The 25,787-nt window shown below is 42.8% G+C and overlaps 1 protein-coding gene across 2 annotated transcripts in view; it reads left to right on the top strand.

Moving 5' to 3' along the window:
* Window positions 1-2,084: 2,084 nt before the first annotated feature.
* The window catches only part of LAPTM4B (lysosomal protein transmembrane 4 beta), a 60,900-nt gene continuing 37,197 nt past the window's right edge, over window positions 2,085-25,787 (top strand). For both annotated transcript variants that reach the window (XM_066334076.1, XM_066334085.1), the window contains exons 1-2: window positions 2,085-2,237; window positions 21,095-21,206. In XM_066334076.1, coding sequence (XP_066190173.1) covers window positions 2,142-2,237; window positions 21,095-21,206 — 208 coding nt within the window. In that variant the 5' untranslated portion in view covers window positions 2,085-2,141. The remainder of the gene's footprint in view (window positions 2,238-21,094; window positions 21,207-25,787) is intronic.

The following is a 25,787-nucleotide window of genomic DNA, read 5'->3' on the forward strand; positions in this document are numbered from 1 at the left end:
GCACCCACACACAGTGTGGAGAGTGGAGACTGCACGGAGAGACACTTCAGAAAGGTTCTATAAGAAGTGAGGATGAGCAGGTAGCGTTTGGCTAGACTCTGCACACGACTGACCTTTTTTGTAGCCTTTTCTGTCTGATCCTCCCTCTGCTCCTTCCTCAGACCCCTCCTCTAATTATTCCCTCCTCTTTGCTTCGTCACAATCCCCTTGCTCTAATTATTCCTTCCAAAGTTTTGTAGAGTCCCCCTCAAATATCCCAAACCCTCCTGTTCTCGTTTGCATCTTCTTATCAGTTACAAACTGCAGGTGACCGTGTCCAAAGCTCTTCAATGGCCCATCAGTCAGTAACCTGACACTTTTGGCCTTTGTCATTGTCTCTCTTGTCTCTTTTCCACCAGGTTTGCATCTGTGTGCCCTTCTTTATGGAATCCCGCTTAATTTATTGCCACCTCTGCTTTGAAAAGGTCAGGTCCTTGGTCAATAGCCTTCACGAAGCAGATGCTCTTACCTTCCACAAGGCATGCAAGGCATGCAAGTGTTTCATCTCTGACTTTCCTGCTCTCTGGTACTAAAGGACGAGGTCTCTCAAGGTTACCAGTGAGATAGTCCAGACCCCGTGGTTTGTGATTTTCCTTTGGTCTCTTGAATATTTGTCAATACCGATGTTTTACAAGAATTTTAGTTTCATTTTAGAACATGAGTCTTGAAAATATTTGGCTTATGCATAGAATCTAGTCAAAATTATAAATTCAGTGGTAAGTGGCTTTTTTTTTTAATACACAAAAATCCCTGACAACCCCTTGCCAGTTTTAAAAGGACAAACTAAAAACAGAGGTTATATAAAGTTCCTACTTAAAGTATTTTTAATTTAATTTACTATAGTGACTTTATAAGTAGGGATAAAGCATAGTTAGAAATGTTCTAAGTGTGCCAAGTTAGCTTTTATCTTGAAGTTTCTGCTCTCTGCAGATGTATGTATGTATGAAATAATGAAGAGCCCCAAAGCAACTATATGGGGAAGCACTGGAGTACTTGTCAATGTTATATTTTGATGATAAATTGTGGAATTTGGTAGCAAGCCAAGAGGAATGGCAGTAAATAAATTACGCTTAGAGTCAGGGTAGACATACAGACCTCCTGACAGTATTTTCTTCATTATTTCATCTGGAGGATAATGCAAACCTCAAATAATAAAACATGAAAAGTCAGCTGCTTGGTAGGAAGTTCGGCTCAAATCTGCATCAGTGCTTGAATGAGCAGGACTGGGTCCTTCCTCCTAATGATGCGCCTCCCCACACCCCATCATCACCAGGGCATTAACTCCCGGCAGCGGCGAGGAGCTCAGTGTTACCCTGTGTATCAGTTACACGGGGAAATTCCAGCCGCCCCAATAGCAGCAACTTGGGGAGTTGATTGGGAGGGCACTGCGCAAGAAATTAAATGTTCATGGCTGCAAAATTTGGGGTAAATTCAAAACATTCCATGACCTCCTCCGATATTATCTTTTTTTATAGAGGAATGGAGTTTATTTCTGCTGCTTTGCCACTCAGGAGCTGGGAGACGAGCTACAAGCTTTGCCGAGGCAGCAGCGCCGAGCCGGTTCGCCCTCCCCGGGCTCGCTGCAGGCGCAGCGGGCGGGCGGGGAGCATCCCGCGGACAGCTGTGGCCAGGCTGCCAGCCCGCTGAGCCCGCACCCCGAGTCCCCCGGCCTGCTGGGGCTGTCCCTGCAGGTAAAGCTGCCCGCAGAGCCCTCTCTGCCCGCCGGGGCCGTGCCTGCGGGGAAAGCTGCCCGCAGAGCCCCCTCTGCCCGCAGAGCCCCCTCTGCCCGCCGGGGCCGTGCCTGCGGGGAAAGCTGCCCGCAGAGCCCCCTCTGCCCGCCGGGGCCGTGCCTGCGGGGAAAGCTGCCCGCAGAGCCCCCTCTGCCCGCCGGGGCCGTGCCTGCGGGGAAAGCTGCCCGCAGAGCCCCCTCTGCCCGCCGGGGCCGTGCCTGCGGGTAAAGCTGCCCGCAGAGCCCCCTCTGCCCGCCGGGGCTGTGCCGTCCCCTCGGTCCCGCCCGCGGAGGGGCGGCCCCAGCGCGGCCCCGCCCCGCGGAACGGCGCGGACAGAGGCGCGGAGCGGCGGAGCCCCGAGGAGTCGCGGAGATGTTGAGCTCGCCGTGGGCACGCTTCTACTCCAACAGCTGCTGCCTCTGCTGCCATGTCCGCACCGGCACCATCATCCTCGGCGTCTGGTACCTGGTAAGTGCGTCCCTGGCTCCGGGCGCTCGGCGCCGGCCGCGGGGGCAATGTGAGGGCTGCTCCGTGGATGGGGATGCCGGTCGCAGCGGCTCGGGCTGCCCGGGCGGGTTTGGGAGGGAGCCGCGATGTCGGAGCAGCGAGATGCGCAGGCTCCTGCCGGCGGGCACGGGCTCTCCGAAACTGGGGCACGGAGCGTGTGCACGGCCGGGGCAGCGGGCGGGAGATGCTGTGCACGGGCGGCTCCACGGGGTCTCAGCCGAAAAGCCGTGCGGGTTCGGAATGTGATGAGTGAAGACCGCTGGAGTGAGGGTTTCCCCCTGACCCCGGGGTGGTCTCAGGCCGGGGCTGGCTGCAGCACACGGGCGCCGCCGGTGCATTAGCTGCAGCAAGGCTGCCCGGCCCCTGGACACGCCGCGCACACATCATGGTTTATCATCTCTGGTCGCCGCTTCATGAGGCAGTCGGGTGTTCTTGTCACTGCTGTCCCCTGCGCGGCAAGTAATCGTTTGGCAGTAGTATTTCGGTCTGCCCGGTAGGGAGCCGAAACCTTCCAGGCAGCTGTTGGGAGGTACTAGAAAGACATCTTTCCTCTGCCGGGATTATGGGACATGAATGAGGAATTTACCCTGGGGGCACCCCTGGTTACCGTCAGTAACCAAAGGCTCTTTGACACGCAGCTATTTGGCCCGGGGGAAGACTCGGTGAGGAGGAGCCACCTTAAGCCCTCAGTTCCTCTCTGACCATTGTTACTCCATCCTTTGCAATGTGGGAAAAGCAGTTTTCCCAGAGCTGGTCCAGCCGTAATCGCAGAGTTTTCAGAATAAAAAGAACTGGTTGTTTGCTGTAGGTAACGTAGATGCGATTCTCAGCCTGCTCAGTCTCTTGGTGGGAGGAATCAGTCTCCGTCTGAAGGCAAGGCTGTGCAGAGCTGTTTGCCGAGCATCATTTTTCAAATGATTGCAGACGGAAGCAGATTAGACCCGGGCTTATTTGCTAACTACTGAAATTCCCTGCAGAAGCAAGTGAAAAATGCAGGGCTGGCCTCCACTGTAGGACAGCTCATTAAATAAATTCAACCGCTGTAATAAAAAAGATGGGTTGACATTTATGTCCTAGAAATCATATAAAATGTTCTGTGTCCTGTAAAATATGTATTTCACCACTGAGAAAAATTGTGCATTAGTTGAACCATTTTTTGCTCCTGGTTTAATAAAATACGGTTAATGGCAACATCCACAGCCTGTAGTATCTGCAATAGTGACAATATTGTAAAAGATGCCTCTCTTTGCCTGGCTGCAATTAAGTTTTGCTAAGTTGTAATATGACCTGAAAGCTTTTGAACATTTCTTCTAGGGTGCTTATTATTTCTTTTTGCCTTCAGCTGAATGAAGCCTTTTCACATTGGCTCCACAGGGACAGGGATGCAGATATTTTAGCTGGTAGTGGGCCGAAAGTTATTTGAGGAAAAGAGAAGTGCATCACCTGGGCTTGGATACAAAGAAAAGCCTGATAGCTTTTTAGACTGTTACCTAATCTGTTATAAACATTTAAATACCAGTGGGCCAGTTTCACATAGTATTTTACTGCAAAATCTGGTTTTAAATCTCCTTTCTTATGAGCAGGTATTTCCTGATTTACACTTCTTGCCTTTTTTTTTTTTTTTTCCCTTTCATAACTTTTACAGGGTGGATTTCTAAATTACTTCAAACTGATATGGTACACATTTCTTTTTGTGCTTTCTTCCCTATTGCAAGTATTTGAATTTTAAATTTAATCATTAAGAATAGATATTTAAATGCATGTAGATAATAAATGCTAAACTTTTTTGATCACTTATTATGTTAGGAAACAATAAGTAAGGAGGGAGTAGCTCCTTGAATGAATGGCCCTGGCTGAAAGGTCTGGTTGACAAAGTCATATACAAGTGGATTTCTTTGGTTCAGAAGAAACATTATGGTTTGGTTACCATGTGCTGTTGAGGGTTAACATAAAAATAGTTGTTGTCCTGGTGGCATTTTTTTTTCTCTGCATCCATTTTGGGTGATTGCGTTACTCCAAACCACACATGACCTATGAGCATTACTTCAAAGTTCAAAAACTCTCTCTGATTTTTTGCAACATCAAATGTATTCAATATACTCTTTGCCATTATTCTTTACAGGAAATTACTTGAGGAAAAATTTCAAGTACTTGAGGAAGAACATCAAGCCTAGAGAATGAATAATTTTCTTGTTGCTTTTTCATTTTTCATTACCTGTGAAGTGTAAGTTTTATTAATTCTATGACCAGGAATACAATGATTCAGTAGTAGCGGCATCTGAAGGAGGAAAAAGCAGTAGCTTAAAAGTTTTGTCAGACTTTTAACACAGCATTTTCACATGTTGAACCAGTTTTGAGTCAACCTAATTTCAGGAGGCAGAATTTAATGTCTGAGTAAATGGGGAAAAACTAGCATCTGAGATGGAATTCATCATCCCATAGCAGCCCTCCCAGTGCCATGCTGTGCACTGGGAGCTGGAAAGGTGTCGATAACACGCCAGTGTTTTGGCTGCTGCTGAGCAGTGCCGGCACAGCATCGGTATGGTGTCTCAACATTCCAGCCCCTCATCAATAAGCTGGGGAGCTCTTTAGTTTTGATGTTTTCACTGGGTGTTTGGAGTCCTACAAATGGTGGGGAAAGTAGGAAGCTGAGTGCACGTGGAGTCAATAGTGCTGCTGTTGAGGAGGTTTCCCCACAAACGTAAGGGGCAGGAACAGTGTGCTTTTCCAACCTAAGCGCAGCGACCACAGACACTTAAAATGGTCTCAAAATATATCAATAGCTGGGAAATAAATATTTAACTTTAGTCTATTTTAGAACATAATGGATCTCAGAATAGTCAATATAGCTCTTGTGTTTCAGTAGTTTCTTCCTGGTAAGAGCCATTGGTACTACATCTACAGTAACATAACCACATGATATTGCAAAATAGCATACTAATGCAATATGCTTACTGTCACTGAGCACTGAGGTACTTCAGTGTAAAAAGTAACTTGTAAAGGTTGGAGTAGCCAGGGGAAATTTCCTGTAAAGAATACCTATTGCAGCTGCAGAGCAGCCCACCCTTCTGGAGCTCGTGGGCTGCCCTGGGGAGAAAAGCTTATCAGGGAGTGCTGCGATGTTAAATACAAACATTATGCTGCGGATTAAAATGGCAGGAATATGGCTGGCTGGGGGTAATGTTTATTTCAAACCTGAGGACCAGTTTGGTTTGGCTGGTTATTATTTTTTAGGGTTTTATCTGAGGTAGACTGTATACTTTGCTGTATTATAGCATGAAATCAGAGGTCACAATAGTAACACAGAAACATTTTGAGGCACAAAAGTCTTACAAGTGTTGTATTAAAAAAAAACCCAAAACCAAACCAAGTCCAAGAAATTAGAAAGTCACTTCCAACACCTTAATTTGGCCACGGTGCTGTTCGGGGCAGTGACAATGCTGAAATATGCCAACTTCAGTTCTGATCTCCAGCAGGTGCTGAAGTCCAGGGGAACACTGGCATTTCTGTTTCCAAGTGACCCAGTCAGTGCTGGTGAGTCGGAATAACAACATCCCTGTCAGTGACAGCATTTATAAACACAGCGTGTCTTCTTCCTGAGGAAATGGACTCCATGTTCCTTGTCTAAAACACAAAGAGGGAACAACATCAGATATGCTGACAGTCTCATGGAAGGATTTCCCACTGTCCTGGCAATGGCAGTGGGGTTTCTGCACACCCTGGGGATCCACCGACACCATCGGGATAACAGAAATTCTGATTATTTCTGATTGACTTTGGTGGGGAGAAGATGAAATTTTAAGGTATCAGTTAAAAAAAAATTACAATCAAAGAAGGAGCCTTCTTTTTGAGCTCTGTGTGCCCAGTGCCTCCTGCTCCCCTCCTCAGTGCAGCAGTGCCCGGGGCACAGGCTGCTCCTCCCCGCGGTCCCACAGTACCCCGGGAACCCCAGGAGCCACTGCCCTCCCTCTGCACTCCCTGAGGTCCTGACACTGAGGGGCTAAAAATAAAAGCTAATGGAAGGCTGAGAACCTTTTATAACCACAAGTTATCGAGTTGTGTGGCTCTCACTGAAGGATGTGCGGCAAGAACATAAATAGAGCAAGCCAAAGTTGTTAGCCAGGTTAAACGCTTGAGCTGCTATTTGTGGAAAGCTCAGCATGAACTGCTAGTTGCTAGACATTTCAGTTCTGTTTTTTTCTGAATATACTTTTCAAAGCATGTCTAATATCTATCTCTGTCCCAGTAATTTTCTTTAAATAAAAGGATTGAATCCTAATGATGAAAAAATGTACTGGTAGTAGGCTTATATTGTAAAGCAAAAGAAAAGCACAACGTGCTATGGTCTCACTGATATAAGGCTGAACACCCTGACAAGACTGGTAGAGTGCCCTTGATCTGGTGTCAAAAGGAGAGTGAAAAAATATATTTTGTGACTAGGCCACACTTGTGTCCTGGTATTTTTCAAGCCTCATGCAAAACAGCATGTATGGCAATGTGCTTAAATACCAGTTAGAAGATTTCAGTAATCTTGGCTTACTTGGCAGGGGGTAGAGATCGGCAGTGACTGCTCATGTAAACAAAATATCCCTGCACTGGATCCTTCCAAGCTGCTCCATCCGCACTCCTGCAACCTTTACGTGGTCTGAGACTACTCACATCAGAAAACAGTTGTAACTGAGGGTCCCTTGAATAGGATGTAAAGGCCTTTTTAGGGAAAACTAAGAAATTCTAAGAAGTTCTTGATTATTTTCAAACCTGTGAGAAATGATTTTGAAAATGGAAAAAGGAACTGAAGAAAAGAGCAAAATTGCACAGTTGGAAAGCCTGATGTGTTACCTCAGTGTTAGCTTGTGGGAATTTTCATGAATACAAATATGAGGCCTTGTGTTTTGCTTAGAAAATTAGCTTGCTTTGTTTTTATATGGAATGAAGTGGGCTGAAAATAAAGGATTTTCAACGTTATGTCTGTATGAAGGGTCATGCAGACATAAAGTAGCCAGCTCACTGAAGGCTCATTTCCTTCATATGATCCAAGAATGTCGCTTCCCGTGTTGTGCCAGTGTGATACAGCTGGGGGTTGGGTTGGATTATCCTGCCACACCACCTTCACCACCTCCAGTGACAGTCCAGTACTGGTGGCCCTGGGGAAAGAATTCTTGCAGAACGGGGCCTGCTGTGGATCCACCAGGTGTTAGCCCCTCCATGGCCAAGAGCTGGGCTGTATGTTCAGAGGAAAGAGCTGGGTGGTGCCAACAACATACCCAATTTCATCTCTTGGTAGCAGATGTAGTATCAGCAGTACATGAAACATCACCACTGAAAAGTGAAGGTGTCATAATGTGAAATTACTTGAGATTCCAAATTCTTCTAATAGAAATGGCTGGATTCAATATTTATGTCCCAAGTGCCATGTCTGTAAAATGATCGTTAGTTTTTCTATTGTCTGTGCTTCATAAGGTGAAAGACAAGATCATGGAAAAAAAGCAGTAACATTCCCAAGTAACTCATTAGACTCTTTATATGCACATGCTTACTGTTGAGGAGAGAGGAGAGAAAACTTGGAATTCATTATGAATAAAGGAGAATATGAATCTTACTTTTAAAGGCATCCCTGATGATTAATGTACATGTTAAATATTCAACTGAGACAGGAGTCAGAGGAGGTTCAGGGTAAATGCTCTTGGACTGGATCACTTCCATTTCGCTATCTTCAAGACTGGGGGAAAAATGACTGATTCTGCACACAAGTACCTGCTCGGGCCCTGTGTGGTATTTTCTTAACAAACTGAAAGGACGTGTATGCATTTGAGGTATGTCAAAGCAAAGAATAAATGATGCACGGTAAAAGACTCCACAACTTCTGATAGTTGTAAAGTAGGTGTATTTATTCATCGCTGGGCGCACGGGGGATCATCTCTCCTCCAAAGGCATGCCTGTCTCGGTGATTTTCCTTTGGCCATTTATCTTCTGAAGTATTACATATGCATTCAGTTTCACAATACACCTATACATATTCATTACCTAGCCCTGCCTAGCCTTGCTTCATATTAAAATGAGCTAAAAAAATCCTGCACAGCCCTCTCTGGTGGTCGTGGGCAGGGGTCTTCTGATGAAGTTAAGAAGTCTTCCTCCAGGTGTTCGCTGTTTGACTCCTACTTCTGGGCAGGCACAGTAGGTGTTTGGCTGATTCCCAGGTCAGTTTGTCCTGGCCAAAGCCAGGAGCCTGCTTCTTGCTGGCTTAGAAAACCACAAGTTCTGCTTTGTCAGGTTTTTACAATACCTAGGTCCTGCTTGGCTGAGTTTCACCAACATATATCTTATCCCTATGATTTCTACCTAGCAACCAGCTTAGTAACTAAATTCCTATGTGCTCTGGTACAAGTTGTTTCTTTACTTCTGCAAATCTACCTCTACAAAATTGCTAAATAATCTGCTTTAAAACTGAATTTTCATATACATAAATGTCCCCCAGATCATGAACGCCAGTAATGATCATTAGTATAAACAAAAGGATCTTATCTGAAGGACCTTCTCAGTAACCACATTCTGATTGTAACTTCTAACAGTTATTAGCTTCCAGAATGGTATCAGGAGAACTCCTTAAAGAACACTTCCCTGCTATGCACAAACCCCCAGGTTGGTTGCTGCAGTGCAAGACCTCATCCCATCTTTTTTCTCCAGTTCATGCTTCAGGCCCTCTTCAGTTGAATTACAAAATAAAGGAACATATGGGAAGAATTTAAATGGCACAATCAATAATATAATGCAAAGAGCCTAATCACTCACCTGTGTGTGACAAAATCCATCCCTGAATAGGCCAAAAAGGTTATCTGAAGAAAGGATGGATTCACTGGTATGCCATATCCCAAGGTACTTATGCTTTCTGTTCTAGGTGGAAATATCTGGATTTGAATTTCCTGTGCTGCAGAGAGAAGTAAAAGCAGCATTTTATTAGTCTGTCATTAAGCTCTGTCATACATCAGTAAGACATTAACATTTATTAAAAATGTTTTTTTCTTGCAAAAACCTTTTAGGTCATTGGAGGAATAAAATTTCTTAAAAATGTCTTTTGGGCAGCCCTTGCTCTTACTGATGTTAGTCTGTGACACAACACAGGGACTTATGAAAATGTCTTTAAGCTCTAATCTCCTAACATAGGCAGTTTTTCTTATATTCCCAAATACCATGGTAGGATATTTCATGGAGTATGTAATAATTGCAATGACAGCTGATAATCTGCATCAGTTGTCTCATGTAATCAATACAATTATCAGCTCAGAAACTGCTAACCTTTGTAAAATACCCTTTTTTTTCTTATTAAGGCCTTCAATTGGATAATAAATTCCCTCCAGTGAGAAAACAGATGGTTGGTTGTAAGAGGAGCAAAGTTTACATAAATGCTTGTTGAGGGAAAGAATCCCATTAAGAGTTCAGTATGCTATAATTACATTTGGGTTCTTATACAAAAAAATCATGAATATATTTATAGAAGGGAGAGAAGGTATTACAGTAATCAAGTAAAATATGTTTAGAAGTTCTGTTGAAGGTTAATATGTATCTCCTAGTGAGCCAGAGGAGAACACGTTAAGCTTCCTAAACTCATCGTTGATTAGACTGACGTCAGTGAAAATGCAATTAGTCTTATATATTCTTGGACATATGGAACGGATGTTGCAAAATAGCCAGGAATTAATTTCCTTGATTGCTTTCTTTTTCTCTTGTTTTGTTGTGATGCTTGTGCTTTGACTGTAAAACTCTGGAAGTTTAAAGTGGCCAAGGCTTGTAAACATGCAGGGGCAATTTCTCTGCTGCTCTCCAGCAGGGCTGGAGGTTTTAAGTCCCAAATCTCCAAACAGCAGAATAAGAAGCAAAAACCCACGCTTGTGTTTGAAAGTGTGAGAGAGTGCTCCTGGTCAATGGGAGGTGAGTTGCTAGAGAGGCATCACTAAAGAATTAATATGGACTTGAGCCTAGCACACTCTTCCTGTTCCTCCTGTGGGTCAGCTCTTCTTCAGGTGCATGCAGTCAGCTCTAGCTATTGTCATCCTTGTGCTCAGTCTTGAAAGGGGTTTTGAGAGTGCTGTGACTGTTTTTCATTTTGTTGCTGGCATGTGCTGAGCAAGATCTTGTTCTATCCAGAGATACATTAAGCTGCTTAAAACAGACAGGACAAATGCTTTTGGCAGAAACACAGGTTTGTGAGAGATTTCACCTTGGAGAGATCCATTTCCCAACAGTGAAACAGCTGTGGCCAGGCATACAGGATACATGTGATCGTGTTCTTTACTATTTCAGTAATTATCTGTAACTGTACCATCCTTCCACTTCTTCCTTGTGTAACTAAATCCCTGCCTTGGGTTGCAGTGTGTTTCAAGGGTGCAGTCACTTGCATGGCTTCTGTGGATATTGCATGTGGTGGCTACATAAGAATAATGGATACATGATTTGGTGTGGTTTGGTGTTGATTTTTGTTAGGTTGGTTTTTTAATGAAGTGGTCATATGTGGCTTGCTCTCAAAACCAGAGCACTGTCCTCTCTCAGCAGTGCAGTGGCACATCCAAAGAGGCTGGAGGGGACTCTGAGCAGGGACAGTGCTGTGGGCTGCTCTGGGTACAGGACACACAACTTGCTGGCCAGGGCCAGTGGATACCTGGACAGTCCAGCCCAGGTAAAAGCAGCTACAGTGATGTTGCCTTTGCCCATCCTCTGCCACACAAAAGCCTGGATCTGTGAGAGCTGCCACAACTCACATCACAGTCACACTTCAGCAGGTCTGCCCTCAAGCTTTCACAGTCACTTGCAAGGATCAGACGTGCATTTTTGGAAGTCAAGGACAAATGCAGAAACCAAACAAATCCCAGTTGATCTGTCTAATAAGGTCTTATTGCATACCAATTCTTTGCTAGTTCTCTACTGCATCCTGAACCAAGATGACCTTTAGGAGAAATTGTGAGTTGATCTGGCAATGATATAATTGTATATGTGATTATATTTCCCCATAAATATTTCCCTAGAGGTCTTGCTGGGCAGAAGACTTAAGCAGTCATTTTCAGGATTTTCTTTAAATACAATAGAAAGGTAACAAAGGCTCCACTGATAAATTTATATACAAATAGCTTATTTACTTAAACCAGGAAAGGACTAAGATTAAATATATTATTAAAATTATGAAAGAGACTCTGCCCAAATTAAGGGGCAAGGAAGTCCATATGCCCAAGTTAGTAGTATGGATTTTATTTAACAGCAAATGGGAAGGTAGAAAGGGATAGAAAGAAATAGAAAAATGAGTGGGGAGAAGAAGAGAGAAACAGAGAGGCAGATTAAGGTAGAAAATATCATCACTCCATGGATCCTGATGGCGTCCCATTGATCGTGTTCTTCTGGTCTTGGTGGTAAGGGTCCCACAAACCAGAGTTCAGTGGATTAGTGTACAGTCAGGCTGGTGGGAATGCCCAGGGACCTCCCCTGCAGGGAACAAGTTTCACACTGTTTATTGCAACAGATTCCGGAGGAGTTGCATCACTTAGCATCACATGCAGTGCTCTGGTGCAAGGCCTCATTGCAGGAATAAGTCTGGGGAGCCCTTTGGGGGGTCTGTGATGGGGTGTGACACCCCTCAGCTGCCTCTCACGTGCATGTCCCTGGTTATGGCTTTCCCGGGGTGGTGGGTTTTACAGCTGAGCCTGTTTGTGTGAGGGAGGATGGGTGTTCCCTGTGTCTGACCTGAGGTCAGGCCACACACCCAAAACTCTCCTCCTCCTCCTCCCTTGGCTGGGGAGGAGTCTGTGGGCTATGGCCTCCCCTGCCTCAAACCCAGCCAGAGCTGATTTTCAGGACACCTACTGGTTTTGGCTTTCTGGGGAGTACTTTATTCTCCCTCAGTCTTGTTCTCCCTAGACCTGAAATGATTGCAATAGTGTGACCCTTATCTTATCTCAAGTTCCCTTAGGCAGCTTAACTCAGTCCCAAGTTCCCCTTAGGACGAGGCATCTTCAGGGAAGGGAGAGCTTAGGTGGTTGCAGCTTCTTTATACAGTTTTGCCATCATGTGCAAAAAGTCCTTCATAAAAATATGTAAGCCACAAACCATAACCTTTCAGTCTCTCACAACAAATACAACAAATTAAACTATCTCTAGGAAGGCAGAAACCTCTCATGTGCATATTGCACAATCTGTCCATCTATTTTTTTAAAATAAATTTAACCATTACCATATTTCAGTAATAACAGACCTCTTGTGGTTTGGGGTTTATGCCTGTTAAAAGGCTGGCAGTAGGCAGTAGTTGAGTCATTTGCATAGAAGAGTGCTGATAAATTATTCTGTACTTCCTATGTCAATTTAATCAGCATAGTCTTTAAAGTTCAGTGTTTAGTGTCATAGCAATCAAAGATGAAATTCTATATAAAGTCTGATTGAAATGTTTTATGCAGCTTTCTATTATACACTCTCTATAATATGGACTTTGTAGTGTGCTAGTCTGAGCCTGCCTGGATGATTCTTTGCCTTCTCATAAGTAGTATGGAAAACCAGTGACAAGAATTGCAGACTCTACCCTATCTTCTCCAAATTAAAAAATATGAAAACCTAATTGCTACTTCTGACCTGACTAATGCTCTCCCTATTCCAGTGCAGTATTTCAGATAGCAGCCAGAGCCATGCTTTAAGGAACCACACAGGGAGAGACAACAACTTGTTCAGGGACATTTTCTTTATTCTCCTATAATATTAAGGCTGGGGATTCACCTGAAGCAGAAAGGCTTGCATTTTGTTTTGAAGATTCTTTGTGATATGACTAAACACTTGCATTTCCTTAATAAATAGCTCATCCTTTTTTGAATTCCTTTAACCTTCTGGCTTCAGTAATAATGCCTGATAATGAGTTTCACTGGTCAAAGAAGTGAATGATTCCCTTTTAACCCAAGTTCTAGTGCCCCTCTTTCTGTTTGACGTCAGGCTGTTTTGTTCCATTTGGATGAGTGTGTCTGGGTTTCTAACTCGGGCCACTCATTAAATTGTGCATCACTGACGCATCTGCAGCTTGTCCCCGAGGACTGGGAAGTTGAAACCTTTTCATTAGCATGAGGCAGAAGGCTTACACGGCAGAGAAAAGAGGGAGGTGTCTACTCTGACAGTCAGGGTTCTCCTGCTCCTCCACTCCTGCAGTTCAAGCCAGTGGCTGTGGTGTGCTCTGGTACAAGTGCTCAGATGTAGCTCCTGTGCTCTGAGAAGGAAAGAGATTGAATCACTGCTGTGAGACTTGTCAATAAACTTGGGTGCACAGAAGGGACATCTTGTTTCTTCATGTGCTATTTGTCTGCTCTTCGTAGCACTCGGCTTAAAACCTTTATTGATAAAATTGCCTCCATGTTTCTTCAAAGTTCAGAAGAAGCCCCCAGTGAACACTAAGAAACACAAAACTTTGCCTAGCAGGGGGAGACAGAGAACAGATAGAAAAATCTTCCTGTGTGGCACAATAAACTTTAATTTATTATCTACACTTAACAGAGAAGTTTGGGAAAGGCACCCCAGATAGTGCAAATCTACCCTGAGCTAGTTATACTGAACCTGATTTTTTCCTTTGTAGAGTTCTTTTGTTCTTTCAATGAACAAAAGTGTTCTTGCTTTTATTAATATTTTCTATGCCTAAAGAAAAAATGGAGAAAATATGCAAAGAACATGCCTAGGGAGAAGGGGAAGCTAGATAGGGAGAATTAGACATTGAGATACTTAAACAGACATTTTCCATTAATTCTTACTTTTTCTGATAGTGATACTTACTTCAAATATCCAAGTGCTAGAAAACACTCTTTTGTTTAGTTTCAAGGAGCAAAAGTAGTTTAAGACCGTTGTGTTTCTATCATTTCTGTAGAGAACTACCTAGACTCATAAAATTGCCTTGAGTTTTTTTGGAGACAAACAGAGGAGATGGTACATGGGTTCTGCTTGAGATTTTCTTAAGTTTTACTAAAAATGTTTAGGATTTCTTACTATTAAAATTAATGTCCTTGGCGATTTGCTTCTATAGTAGCTCTGTAGAGGACAACAAACTAAACCATGCGAGTTTTGTGGGATGTTAAAAATATGCCAGAACTCCATGCACCAGTTTCTACATATGACTGGGCTTCACAGTGTCAAGAAACCAGCTTTGGAACTATAAAAAGGGGCACAGGCAGGGAGTTATTTCTCCTCCAATGCTGAGATTTAAGGAGGGTGCTTAAGTGGATCTCTTCTGAGTTCAGTGAGGCTGAAAACAGTCACAGAATTAAGACTGTAGGAACGTCTTTCACTACCCATAACACTCAGACTGCTGTGTGCATGGATTCAGTTATAAATTGAACCCTCAATAGAAATAAAGGAGGGGGTCTACTTTTTTTCCTGTAAATATAGTTATCTCTCTTCACTGCATTAGGAAGTCTTGGGAGAAGTGTAGTAGAATATTTGTAGAGGGAACCCTGTAGACTTCAACAGAAACATCACTATTTTTAATGCAGTGTATTGATTGGAAGTGAGCATAATACTATTTCCTCTTCTAAACTCCTTTATCAAAGCTATTTTATTTTGACTCTTGACTGAAAGCCATTGTAGCTCCTGGCCATTCTTTCAGTGTTTACAGACATTTATGTAAGTTGCTGGCAAAAGCATTTCTCTGTCTGCTTGAGTCAGATCATCAGTAGATCTGTGTTAATGGTATGCTCTTAGGAGATACTGGAACTAATTTTATTTTAGATAAGCTGAGATAGATACCATACAGCTGCACATCTACAAAAGGTCTGAAATTAATAGTGATAGTTGTTTTCTGATCACCTGTTGCTGCAGTGGTTTCTGACACCTCTCCCCTGCATTTTATTCCCATGGATCACCACAGTTCACTGCTGACCTTTGTAACAATTGACATGGAAATAACGTGACTTATTGACAGTAGAAGACTGAAATTGTAGTGCATTATATAGTTTCTAATTGCTGGATCCTGCCTGTGGAAAACCTGAGGTTGTGTCCTTGCATCCTAAACGCTGGACATTCTCTCCAGCAGAACTGCCTCACACTGTGCTTAAGCTGCTGGTCCTTTATCACAGTGCAGGTGGAAGCAGCATCAGTGGCTGGTGGTGCCAGTCCCAGTCTCATCACCTGCTGCCTCTCTTGCTCATGCCTACATACACCTTCTTTACACAGCTGTTGCTGTTCAAAGTATCTTCTACTTAAATCTGAAATTATGTTTTGTAAGCCCACAGCAGGAACTCCAGTTACTGCTCCAATATCTGGATGTCTCTTCCATAATGTTTCCTCTTTCCCCTTGGCTTCATACATTCTATGGTCTCTATAAAGCAGCTTCATTGATTAAAAGTGGATGTAATTCCATCTGCCTACCAGAGAAGTAAGATTTTGGGATTTTTAAAAAATAATTATTTCATTTCCGTGTCAAAATAAGAGAACAGTTGGGCATTTTTAGGACTTTCTGTTGAATCTTTGTCCAGCATGTTAATAGGGCACTCTGAACTCATCCTGCAGGGACTGAGTCCAGAAGCAGAACTGGGGCTGATCATGGGGTTCACCAGCCCCAAGAGGGCAGGTGATAAACCAGGGGGTCCAACCAAAAGCAGAGGGCTGGGACCAGGGACACAGCTGGAGACAAGCTGCAACATGCCTTTACAGGGTCCACCCAGGGAGCATGGCTGGAGGCTGATGTGTTGTACCAGTGGGACAGAGACTGATGACCCCAGGCTGACATGGATATGTCCTGGGCCATGGGCAGGGGTGTGGAGAGACCCAGACTGGGGCTGTGCAGGTCGGATAAGGCTGGTTAGTGTCCCTGGAGCTCCTCCCCTGAGCCCTGGCTAGCACTGGGGCTGCAGGCAGCTGGAGGAGCCAGTGGTCACAGTTCTGACTTCATAGTGCAGAGTCTTGTAATTTATTCTTATTGAGCACGTGGGCAGAGTGGGAGCTTCAGATAAAGTTTATTAAAGGAGCCTTCCTGTTGAGTCATAGGATGTAGAAAGGATCTCCTTGGTTTTTAAACTCCTCATAGAGGAGTCTGGGTATGGCTGGATCCAGTCTTAATCCCAAACTTTGTCCACAGTTTATGTCTAAAGGATTATGTTGGTATAATGGAACCTGAATAATACAACTTTGTCCCATAGGATAAACGATAGCAAACCAGATATATTTAAATAAATCTATTACTTTTTTTAAATTATGATGATTAGACAAAACTATCTTAATCAGAATTATTTACTACACAGTACAGGAGCTATACCAACTGTTATAGTAGACCATGAAGCAATATTGAAGCAATTGTATTAAAGCTAGCAAAAAAAAAAATCAATTGATGTTTAATTATTTTAACAGATTGATTTTACTCACCCATATCAATAACCATGGGCCAGTTTCTTTCACTCAGCCTTGAAAGGTAACCTTGAAGGGCATCCTCATGCACAGGTGAAGTGTCCACCCATGCATTCCCAGAGGGGGTATGGTGGAAGACCCTGCTGTTCAAGTTTGGGACTAGGTGATCGACTGTCAGCCATTACGTCTCCAGGCCAGCTGTATCAGCTCAGCAGCTTTAGATAAACTATCAGCCATGTCACTTCACTTGTTTGTTCCTTTATCCATGTATTTTACCAGGTCTACCACATTCTCATCTCGCCATCAGAATGTTTAACTTCGGGATTGAGTCAGACTTGGCTTCAGCATTTTTCAACACTGAAGGCAGCATGAGTCCCCCTTCTTCATTTCCTACTGATAGCTTTGCAAATAGGACACTGATCAAGCTATTTACCTCATTCCAGGGAGAGGATCCTGCTACAACCCCACTGCTGTATGGCCGTGGACATGTTTCAGTTTCTCCATCCATAAGAGGAGGACATTGTGTCCCACTGGGAAGTTATAGGGTTTAGCGGCTTATGAAACTTTGCATAATTAAAATGCTTTCTAAGCATTGCTAATTGGTTGTTACACTATTTGTTGCTGAAGAAATGTAAAACATCTTGAAGGAAATTTTGGCCCTATCAAAAGAGTACAGGAATCTTTTTCTTTTCCTAGAATGGATATTTCAACTCACATACCAGCTGCATATTCCAACAGGGAATAATTTTTATGCTCTTGTCCTTGATTGTATGTCCTTGGACAACAATACATTAGTAACTTTTTAAACACACTGAGTTTATGCATTAAAGTGTTGTGGGTTTTTTTGGTGTTTTTTTGTTTGTTTGTTTGTTTTTTTGTTTTTTGTTTTTTGTTTTTTTGTTTTGTTTTTTTTTCCCCCAAAATTCAACAGTCACATCACTTTCAAAACAAAAGGAAAACCCTAATGAACACAATACACCCAACTGTGCATGCATTTCTGGGAGAAAGAGGGAGCAAACACGTGGTATATTTCACTTGCACTGCTGACAGCACAGCTGGAAAGTGCTCTGATGATTATGAGGATCTCAAGAGAGCAAACTGAGAGAACAGAAAAGTAATAAACTAAAGAGCATTAGAGAGATTCCTACTGACTGCAGCAGACTTCAGATCAGGCAAACACATTCTATGTCTTATACAGAATTGAAGGCAATGCTGACAATCATATTATCTGAATCAGGACATATCCATAAGGAGAAAGTAGAGTGCGTAGGTCAGTATTTTATAAATTTCCATGGCTATATCTGTACCCAAAAAATACGTCTTTAAAATAGCAACACACTATGCATTTATGGTTTCTTATTGCTTGGATATTTTGAGTACTCTTCTTAGGTAACATATTTATTACTGGCTTATATCTTCTAGCTTTCCACAAAGGAGTATAAAACAAGAACTAGGTTACAATATGAAGTTATACATAATGTCAAAATTCAGTAAGATTTATGGAATGTAACTTTGAATTTTGATAGTTGTCTGATGTAGAGTAATTTGTGGATGGCAGGGACAAGGAACTCTGCAGACCTGAGATATTCTAGAAACACTTGGTTTTATTGCAAGGGTCGTGGGTAAAGAGGGCTGCTTTCAGCCACCAGCCTCTGCTGAAGGGAAGCCCCAAAGAGAGAGGGAGAGAGAGAGGGGGTAGAAGGAGCAGAAGGAGAGAGTGGGCAAGAGAAGGAGTGAAGAGGCAAGAGAGCAAGGACCTTGTTCCAACACATTATTTCTCCTTTTGTGTTGAATATTCTAATTTACAGTGACCAACCGGTGCAAGATACAAAACCTACAAACTTTGCATGCAACCTATGAGAACTACTAAATTACCACATCATCCTATAGTCTAAACTCTAAAGACTACTCTTATCTACTTTTTCCTTGATGCTTTGGCAGGGTGGAGATGGACTGCATTCTTGGGTGCTTTTGTTTTCTGTCCTTCAACCTATCTCCAGTTAATCACTGTCTTCCTGCCTGCCATGCCTACATCTCAAAGCTGGCCTTCCTTTCTATTTCACTCACAGATTTTATATCTCCAGTATTTCTTACCAGACAATCATATCCATAAGTCCTTTCTGTCCCATCTTTCCTAACAATCTAATGTCTTCAAAACCAAGAGAAGGCCAAGACATCATGCTACAGCATTCCCAACACAAAGCTATTTAACTATTCTATGTAAAAATGCAGTGAGGACTATCTCTAACCCCCTCCAGACAATCTCTATCTGCTTCTTTTCTTATTGTTCACAACACTATCTAACTTGAATTTTCTTTTGCTATAATCACATCTGTTTACTCAGTGGATCTGGAGGAAGGTCTGTTGCCTCATTCTTTCCCCCCCACACCTTTCTGCTCATAAAAGACTGCCCTTACCTTTTCCTTGCTGAGCAAACCCAGTTTTTCCCTATCTGTCCTACATTCCAAATGTCTCTGTTCTGATGTAGGATCATCTCCAAGGTTTTTCCTTGTACGTTTTAGAAGGAGTTTGTATCCTTTCTGCAGAGGCCCATGGCAGGGAAGTGGGAGGATAGTTTATGCATCTAATACCCAGGTTTCTGCAGCGCTGCCCACCACTATGCAGCCACAAAGATGAGCTTATGGGATTCCACTGAGTCGTGTTCAGTTAATTCACTTTAACACCCAGACTCCTTTCTGAACAGCTGTCATTTACTCAGTGTTTTTGCCTCACGTTCTTCTGAAGTTCTTCACAAATGTGTTTCTCTGTGCTTTTTGATGCTGAATTGTGCTCTCTTCTCTGAATTCTGCTCTAGTTGGTCGAAACAATTTTATTCTTATTTCCCAAAGTGCTTGAAACTTGGCATTGTCTGCAAATTAGAGAAAGGTAGAAGTTACAAGTGACTTGAAATAACAGGTCTCAACAATCCTGGAAAACCCTAATCAATATATCTTCTGTGCTGGTTGTGAATCCTTAAATCCATGACAGCTGTTCTTTCAGTACAGCTATGCAGCTGGTGGTGCATTCGCCTTCCTGCACATTGAACCAAACCAGGTTTTTCTTGCTCATTTATGAGAATCTCATGTCAAAAGGTGTGCTAAGATACAGAGATGTAATCTACTGCTTCTGCCCTGTCCATAAGGCTTCTTAGACTGTCAGAGAAGGAAAATAAGATAAACTACTTACAGTTTGTCCTTGACAAGCCCATGTTTATTGTTACTTGTGACCATGCAAATCTGAAATGTTAATGGGGAGACTGCTTGATTATCTGTTTTTACTTTGTTCGTAAACTTCACAGTCTATCTAGAAATTCACTACATGACCTTCCTGCTTTGAAAAATGCATAAACTGTGCTTGCCCTTTTCTTGTCTTGTGAACTCAATCTATTCTCAGCAGTTTTCAAAGATTTCTAACAGATCTGGTATCAGCTAGACTTGATGGAATTTAGCTTTCAAAAAGGATTTATCTTACCTGGGAAATTCTCTAGCCTGTTATGTCTTGAAATAACCTGTGTTTCTACATCTTCTTGTTGCTGTCAGTAACCTGTGATCAGATTAGGATGACTTTGAAGTGAGAACCAAAGCAATAAAATCTATTTTTCCAAGCGTATTGTTTTCAACTTTTGTCTTTCCACTTTCTTCTTCATCAGTTATCTTCCTAGTTCCGTAGAATAAGCTTTTAGCCTGGCTGCATTATTTCATGCTGAGCAATCTTCTTTTCTGCAATTAGCTCTCTTCACTTCAAAGTGATATGAGCATTTTGTTCAGATTTGTTTGAAAATACAGCTCTTGGCTACCTCTCTGATTCATTCATAGCTGATACTTGACAGTCTGCTTCTACTGAATCACTTGGCATTTAATTCACTTACTGCATTTTATAGCCAAGGCCTTGGTGGATGTGAATGTCCATCTGTGCCACATGACACAGAAATGAGAGCATCAGACACAGGGCTCATATTGCCACCTCCTCTCACCCCCCTAGGCCTTATTAGTAGCTCACCTGAACCAGCCCCTCACTCATGGCCTCTTAAAATACAGCATTTTCCAGTAATCGACCTCCTCTTTGATCATCTAGCAATTCTACAGGGTCTGTCCACAATTCTAGTTCTGCTGTGCTGATAGTGCTTGATTACAGCATCCATTTGTAATAATCTCAAAATGACTGGTAGATGTGCTAACATGTTTTTTAGTCTGAAAGAGCAGCGGTATCTTTTCAGTGTGGAATTGAATCAGAATGAAAAGAGGTAATGTAATGTATATTCTGTTTAATTTTCATGTTGCCACTTTGGGAAGAAGTAAGTCCTGTTTACACCAACGTAGAGAAATTAATTGTGATGTTACTTAAATACTACAGTTGTTCAATTGGAAAACAGTCTCTGTCATAGCTGGTGTGAAACATGGTGGGTATATGCTGCCCAGAGGTTTTTCATGGATTACTTTCACAGACTCATTCTTTTCCCTTTTTCCTCTCTGTAGATTATAAATTCAGTGGTCTTGCTGATACTGCTGAGCGCCCTGACTGATCCTGACCAGTACCACCTGACTAGTGCTGAATTAGGGGGTGAATTTGAATTTATGGATGATGCCAGTAAGTACAAATTCCCTAATTACTAGCACTCATTGCTCCAGCATTTATGTAACTGTCCTATCGTTTCAGTAATTACTGTCCTTTAAATTATTGCTTTGCCTTTGTATCTTACAGATGTATTTTTATTGAGAAAGGTGTCATGGTATAGTTCAAACGTGTTTCCTAGTAGTAACCTTATCTGCCACCTACCTATTAGTAATGAATGTGTCTGCTCTGCTGTGTCCTGGCTTGGCAGGGGCAGAGCTAGCCCTTGGCAGGGAGATTTATCCCTGAGCATGGTACTGAAAGCCCCAGGGGAATTTTGCAGGACAAAAGGGAGATCTGGAGTCTCTGCACCTCCCAGCACCACATCCCCAGTGCCTGCACATGCTCTAGAACCCACACTGCTGCTCAGACAGCTGAGTGTGTTCATTCATGTTGGATGTGTTCATCACCCCCACCCCCGTGCATGTGGCCTGACTTGCACAAACCTGCTCCAATAGATGCAGATACAAATATCAACTGTATAGTCACAGGCATGTTAACAATAACACAGAGCAATTCCTTCTCTTACTGAAAGACGACATAGAAGACGTTCAATATAGTTTCAGAGAAGGGTAAGCTAGGCCATTTATGTCCCCTACAAAACCTCCTGTCCTTTGCAAATGTTTCCTTGTTCCATTAACTTTTTCAAATTCTTTGGTAGTTTGTTGGTTTAACCGTTCAATTCATATCTAGTAAAGTTTTCCCTCAATGTGATTTTGATAAAAATGCCTGTTTATTTTCATTTCTGCTCACAAGATGGTTACATTCAACATTTCTCATGGTAGTCTGAAGCAAGGTCTGTTGCTAATCACACTGGTGTCTTTCTGCTCAGAATCCCCTGTCCACAGCTAAAGGTTCTAAGTCCTTTCCTAATTCCTACTGAAGTCAATAGAAATGTCTGTAGGAGAGGCAACAGCCCCTCACATGCAAAAAGAAATTGCCCATTGTCGTGTCAGAGATACTGGGTATCATTTAAGGGATGCTTATTTCCACAAGGTCTTTAATTCAAATATGCCTTGAGGGTCTACATTGAATTAATGATAAGGGATGAGTGCTACTTTATTGTGTCTTCATTGAAAACACACCTACAACTTCCGACTAAAAATCTTGTTATATAACTGGATTTAAGAAAGTAAGGACCATCGTAGATACAGATGGGCTCCTAGCTGGATCTGACATATTAAAACTGACTGCCTTGTCCTAATTCTCAGAGATTAACCTTGGTAATGACTGTCTGTCAGTGTGGTTTTATATAGCCAACATCAGAGGCCTGCCAGTGCCCAAGGCTTTAAAATTGTAATTCTGTTTTGTAATGCAGTAGCTGTCAGATAAAGTACATTGGGGATTTCCATCTACACTTGAAAATTGTATTTTCTGTATATTTTTATCAAGGCTTCTGAAGTGAACCTTGCAATACTGTGAAAGGATGGCTTATGGGCCAAGCAACTTCATTTCCATTTGGTAAAAGGAACATTTCACAGGCAGTTAAATTACGAATGAACACTTGAATTAATGTCTCCTTTTATTCTTTGACTCCCTCAGGTTTGGTGCCTTACTGAGTAAAGGCAGTTGAATCAAGCTACTGACTTTTATGGTTACTGGAAATAGCTGGCAAGAGATAATTTCTTTCTTCTTTTCTTTAAGCATGACTGTATTTGTCCAAATGCAATGAAATGTTTTATTATGAGGTAAATCATTAGAAAAACTTTCACATACTCTTTTCCTACTTATGTCTTTTTAGAAGAAATGTTTTTCTGGTTAGCTGCATGCACTGAAACCATGTGTTTGAAATACAGGAAGATACATAATTTTCTATGCTGAAGAAGTTCCCAAAGCTGTATATGTACTTCTGATGACAAATAATAGTGACACAAATACTAATAGTCATTATTCTCATTACTATTGATGAGAATAACAATATAAGAATACCAATTTAAAAAAAAAATGCAGGCGCAGAGTTTACATGTAAAATTTGTCACTCACTTTCTCCTGTAAAAGGATCCCTCATAAAAGATCTGAAAACGTCATCTGGAAAAAGACTTATCAGCTGTGTCACAGTAGTCAAATGAAGTTAATGACAGGTTTCCCTCAACTTCCTGGAAACCAGGATTCCCGCAGTATTTGTATTCAGATTTATTTCTAGATGTTCCTGGTTTATGGAGAATTTTCAATTTTCTTTTCCAGCAGTAAGAAAAATTCCTGCCATCTGCAGAGCCACAGCCAGTCTCTTGCAAACTGCTTGAAAATACCGGTGCAACATCAGTTCTAATTCCGAGATTTCTTGTGCTTCCAGAGGCATTGCCAGAGGCTCCAAAATACCTGTTTGATTAGTCAGAGAAAGGATTTACCTGAACACTTAGAAAAAAGCTCTAGGCTGTTTATTTTCCCTTCTATTCTAGTAAAGGAAGCAAAGGGGAAGAAAGTCTGCCAAGACTTAATCATGTGGCAGAGGGAGGTGCTGGAAGACACCAGTGTGTGTGGTTTGTGTGGCTCTCCAAGAGGTACATCTTGGAGCTGGGTAAAGTGCTGGGCTTCCTCCTGTGCTGGATATTCACCTGAGCCCATTTAGTCTCATCTTCCTTTTTATTATTTCCTGAGGGAGTTTAGAAGCTGGACTAGGGAAAATTAGAAATGTGTGAGCTGCTCAATGTAATACTGCTGCTGTTAAAAGACTAATAATCTCAGAGCAGGAGATGGAAAAGCCGTATAATTCATTTTGACTTCCCAGAGGGTTCTGCCTGAGCCTTCTGCTCAGCTTCTTCAGACACACAGACCAGCATCCTGACATGTCTACAGCCCAGACTAGTAGTGGGTGTTGCTTGGTTTTATTTACTGCTGTCATAGTGTCAGAGATGTGTGTGATATTTCACAGGCCACATGACAACCAGGATTAAATCCTCTGCATGCCTTACAGAAACTGAGGGCAGCTTTGACCCCGATGTCATCAACTTAGGTCAAAATCTGCCTGTGTCCCTGCCCTGGGATGGGCAGACAGGACAAGCAGACATCTCAGGGCAGGGGAGAGTAATGTAATGATCTCTCTGCTGAACCCAGGACTTTAAAATATTAATTCAAATAGAAAAAATTTATAAAGAAGTCTACAGACAGCAGGCTAGGACTTCTGCTGGGGAATAAATGGAAGTGGTGGAGTAGGTACATTCCTGTCCCAGTCCATCAACACCACCCATGAACTACAAGTCCCAGATAGAGAGAGGGGCAAAAAACCCAATCTATTCCCAGCACAGGGTATTCAGGGCAGCATCTTCCCCTCTAATTTTATACTCTGGAGTAAATGTGCTGGGCTCAAAGGTGCAGAATACTCTTTCCTTTTCATTGCCCCCTCTCTTTTGCAGGGGGGAAATGCTGCTGATGTGCAGGTTGTGACCCAGGAGGCTGCACAGTGGCTGGCAGCAGTGGCATGAAACTTGCACAAGCAGCCTGGAGGAGAGAGCCAGGCAGTAATCCTTAGCTGGCAGTCAAGAGGCTCTTGGATAAATAAGGCTGGGAGAGTGGGAGAAACTGCCTGAGGATTGCAGGCTGCTGATCAGCACCTTTCTGGCCCCTGCTGTCAAGGCTGTGAGCCAGTGATTAGCTCCAGGGCTGGGGCAGGTGATGAGGATTTGAGGTTTTCATCAATCCACCCAAGTGTCCTGGCTCAGGGACCAGCCTTGCTGGCTGCTCCTCCCTATCCCTGCAGCAGCCACCATCAGTCTCCTCTGCAAGAGGAGAGAGGAAGGCAAGGAAAAACTTTTGAGGTGAATTCAAGGGAACTCGAGCTGCAGCTTTCTGTGCACACAAGTACCCCATGACAGGAGCTCTGCCCAGCCCCAGCAGCATATTCTCTTCCAAGTGGCAGGAAAGTACGATGTCACTCCAAGGTATAAGAATATAAAAAAACCCCCTCAACTGGGTTCTTTAGACCCAAGGAGAAAACTCAAAAAGCCATCTAGGACCATAGGCTGGATAACCTCTTCAGCAGTCCAAGTACAGCCCTTCTAGCCATGATTGCCATAGACAGCACAGCATGGCTGGAAAAAAAATCACACACCCCTGTCAGTTTCTCATTTCATGTGCTGCATATCTAGTTTCATTCTGATTAATTGAAACTGACATGGCTCAAAAAAACCAATGAAGCCTTAAATGAGAAAGAACTAGCTTGAGCCAACTAGGACTTGGCATGGGGGAGCACTGTTAGGGAGACACTGGAGACAGGGAGAATGAGTGTGTCAGACCAGATCTTCAATGTCAAGTTCATCAGAGTTTGCTGGGCTCTGGCTCTGAACCAGTACTGCCAGTCACCAGCAAAGTGGAACCTGTGACTCCTGCATCTGCTGCAAATGACAATGACAGCAGTTTCCCCCTGGATGCAGGAAATAAGTGGGTGGGATCAAGAACAAATCCATAAGCAGTGCCTCCAAACTGATGGTTAGAATCAAAATACTGATCCAAGAGCCTGTTTTACAGGAGTTTCAATTGAGGTTCATGGCTACAGCAGCCATTTTGACTTCTCTTCTTTCATTACCTCAATTGTACCTGGTCTATTCAAAATAATTTTGA

This window comes from Sylvia atricapilla, chromosome 1, assembly GCF_009819655.1.
Source record: "Sylvia atricapilla isolate bSylAtr1 chromosome 1, bSylAtr1.pri, whole genome shotgun sequence".
Lineage (NCBI taxonomy): Eukaryota > Metazoa > Chordata > Aves > Passeriformes > Sylviidae > Sylvia > Sylvia atricapilla.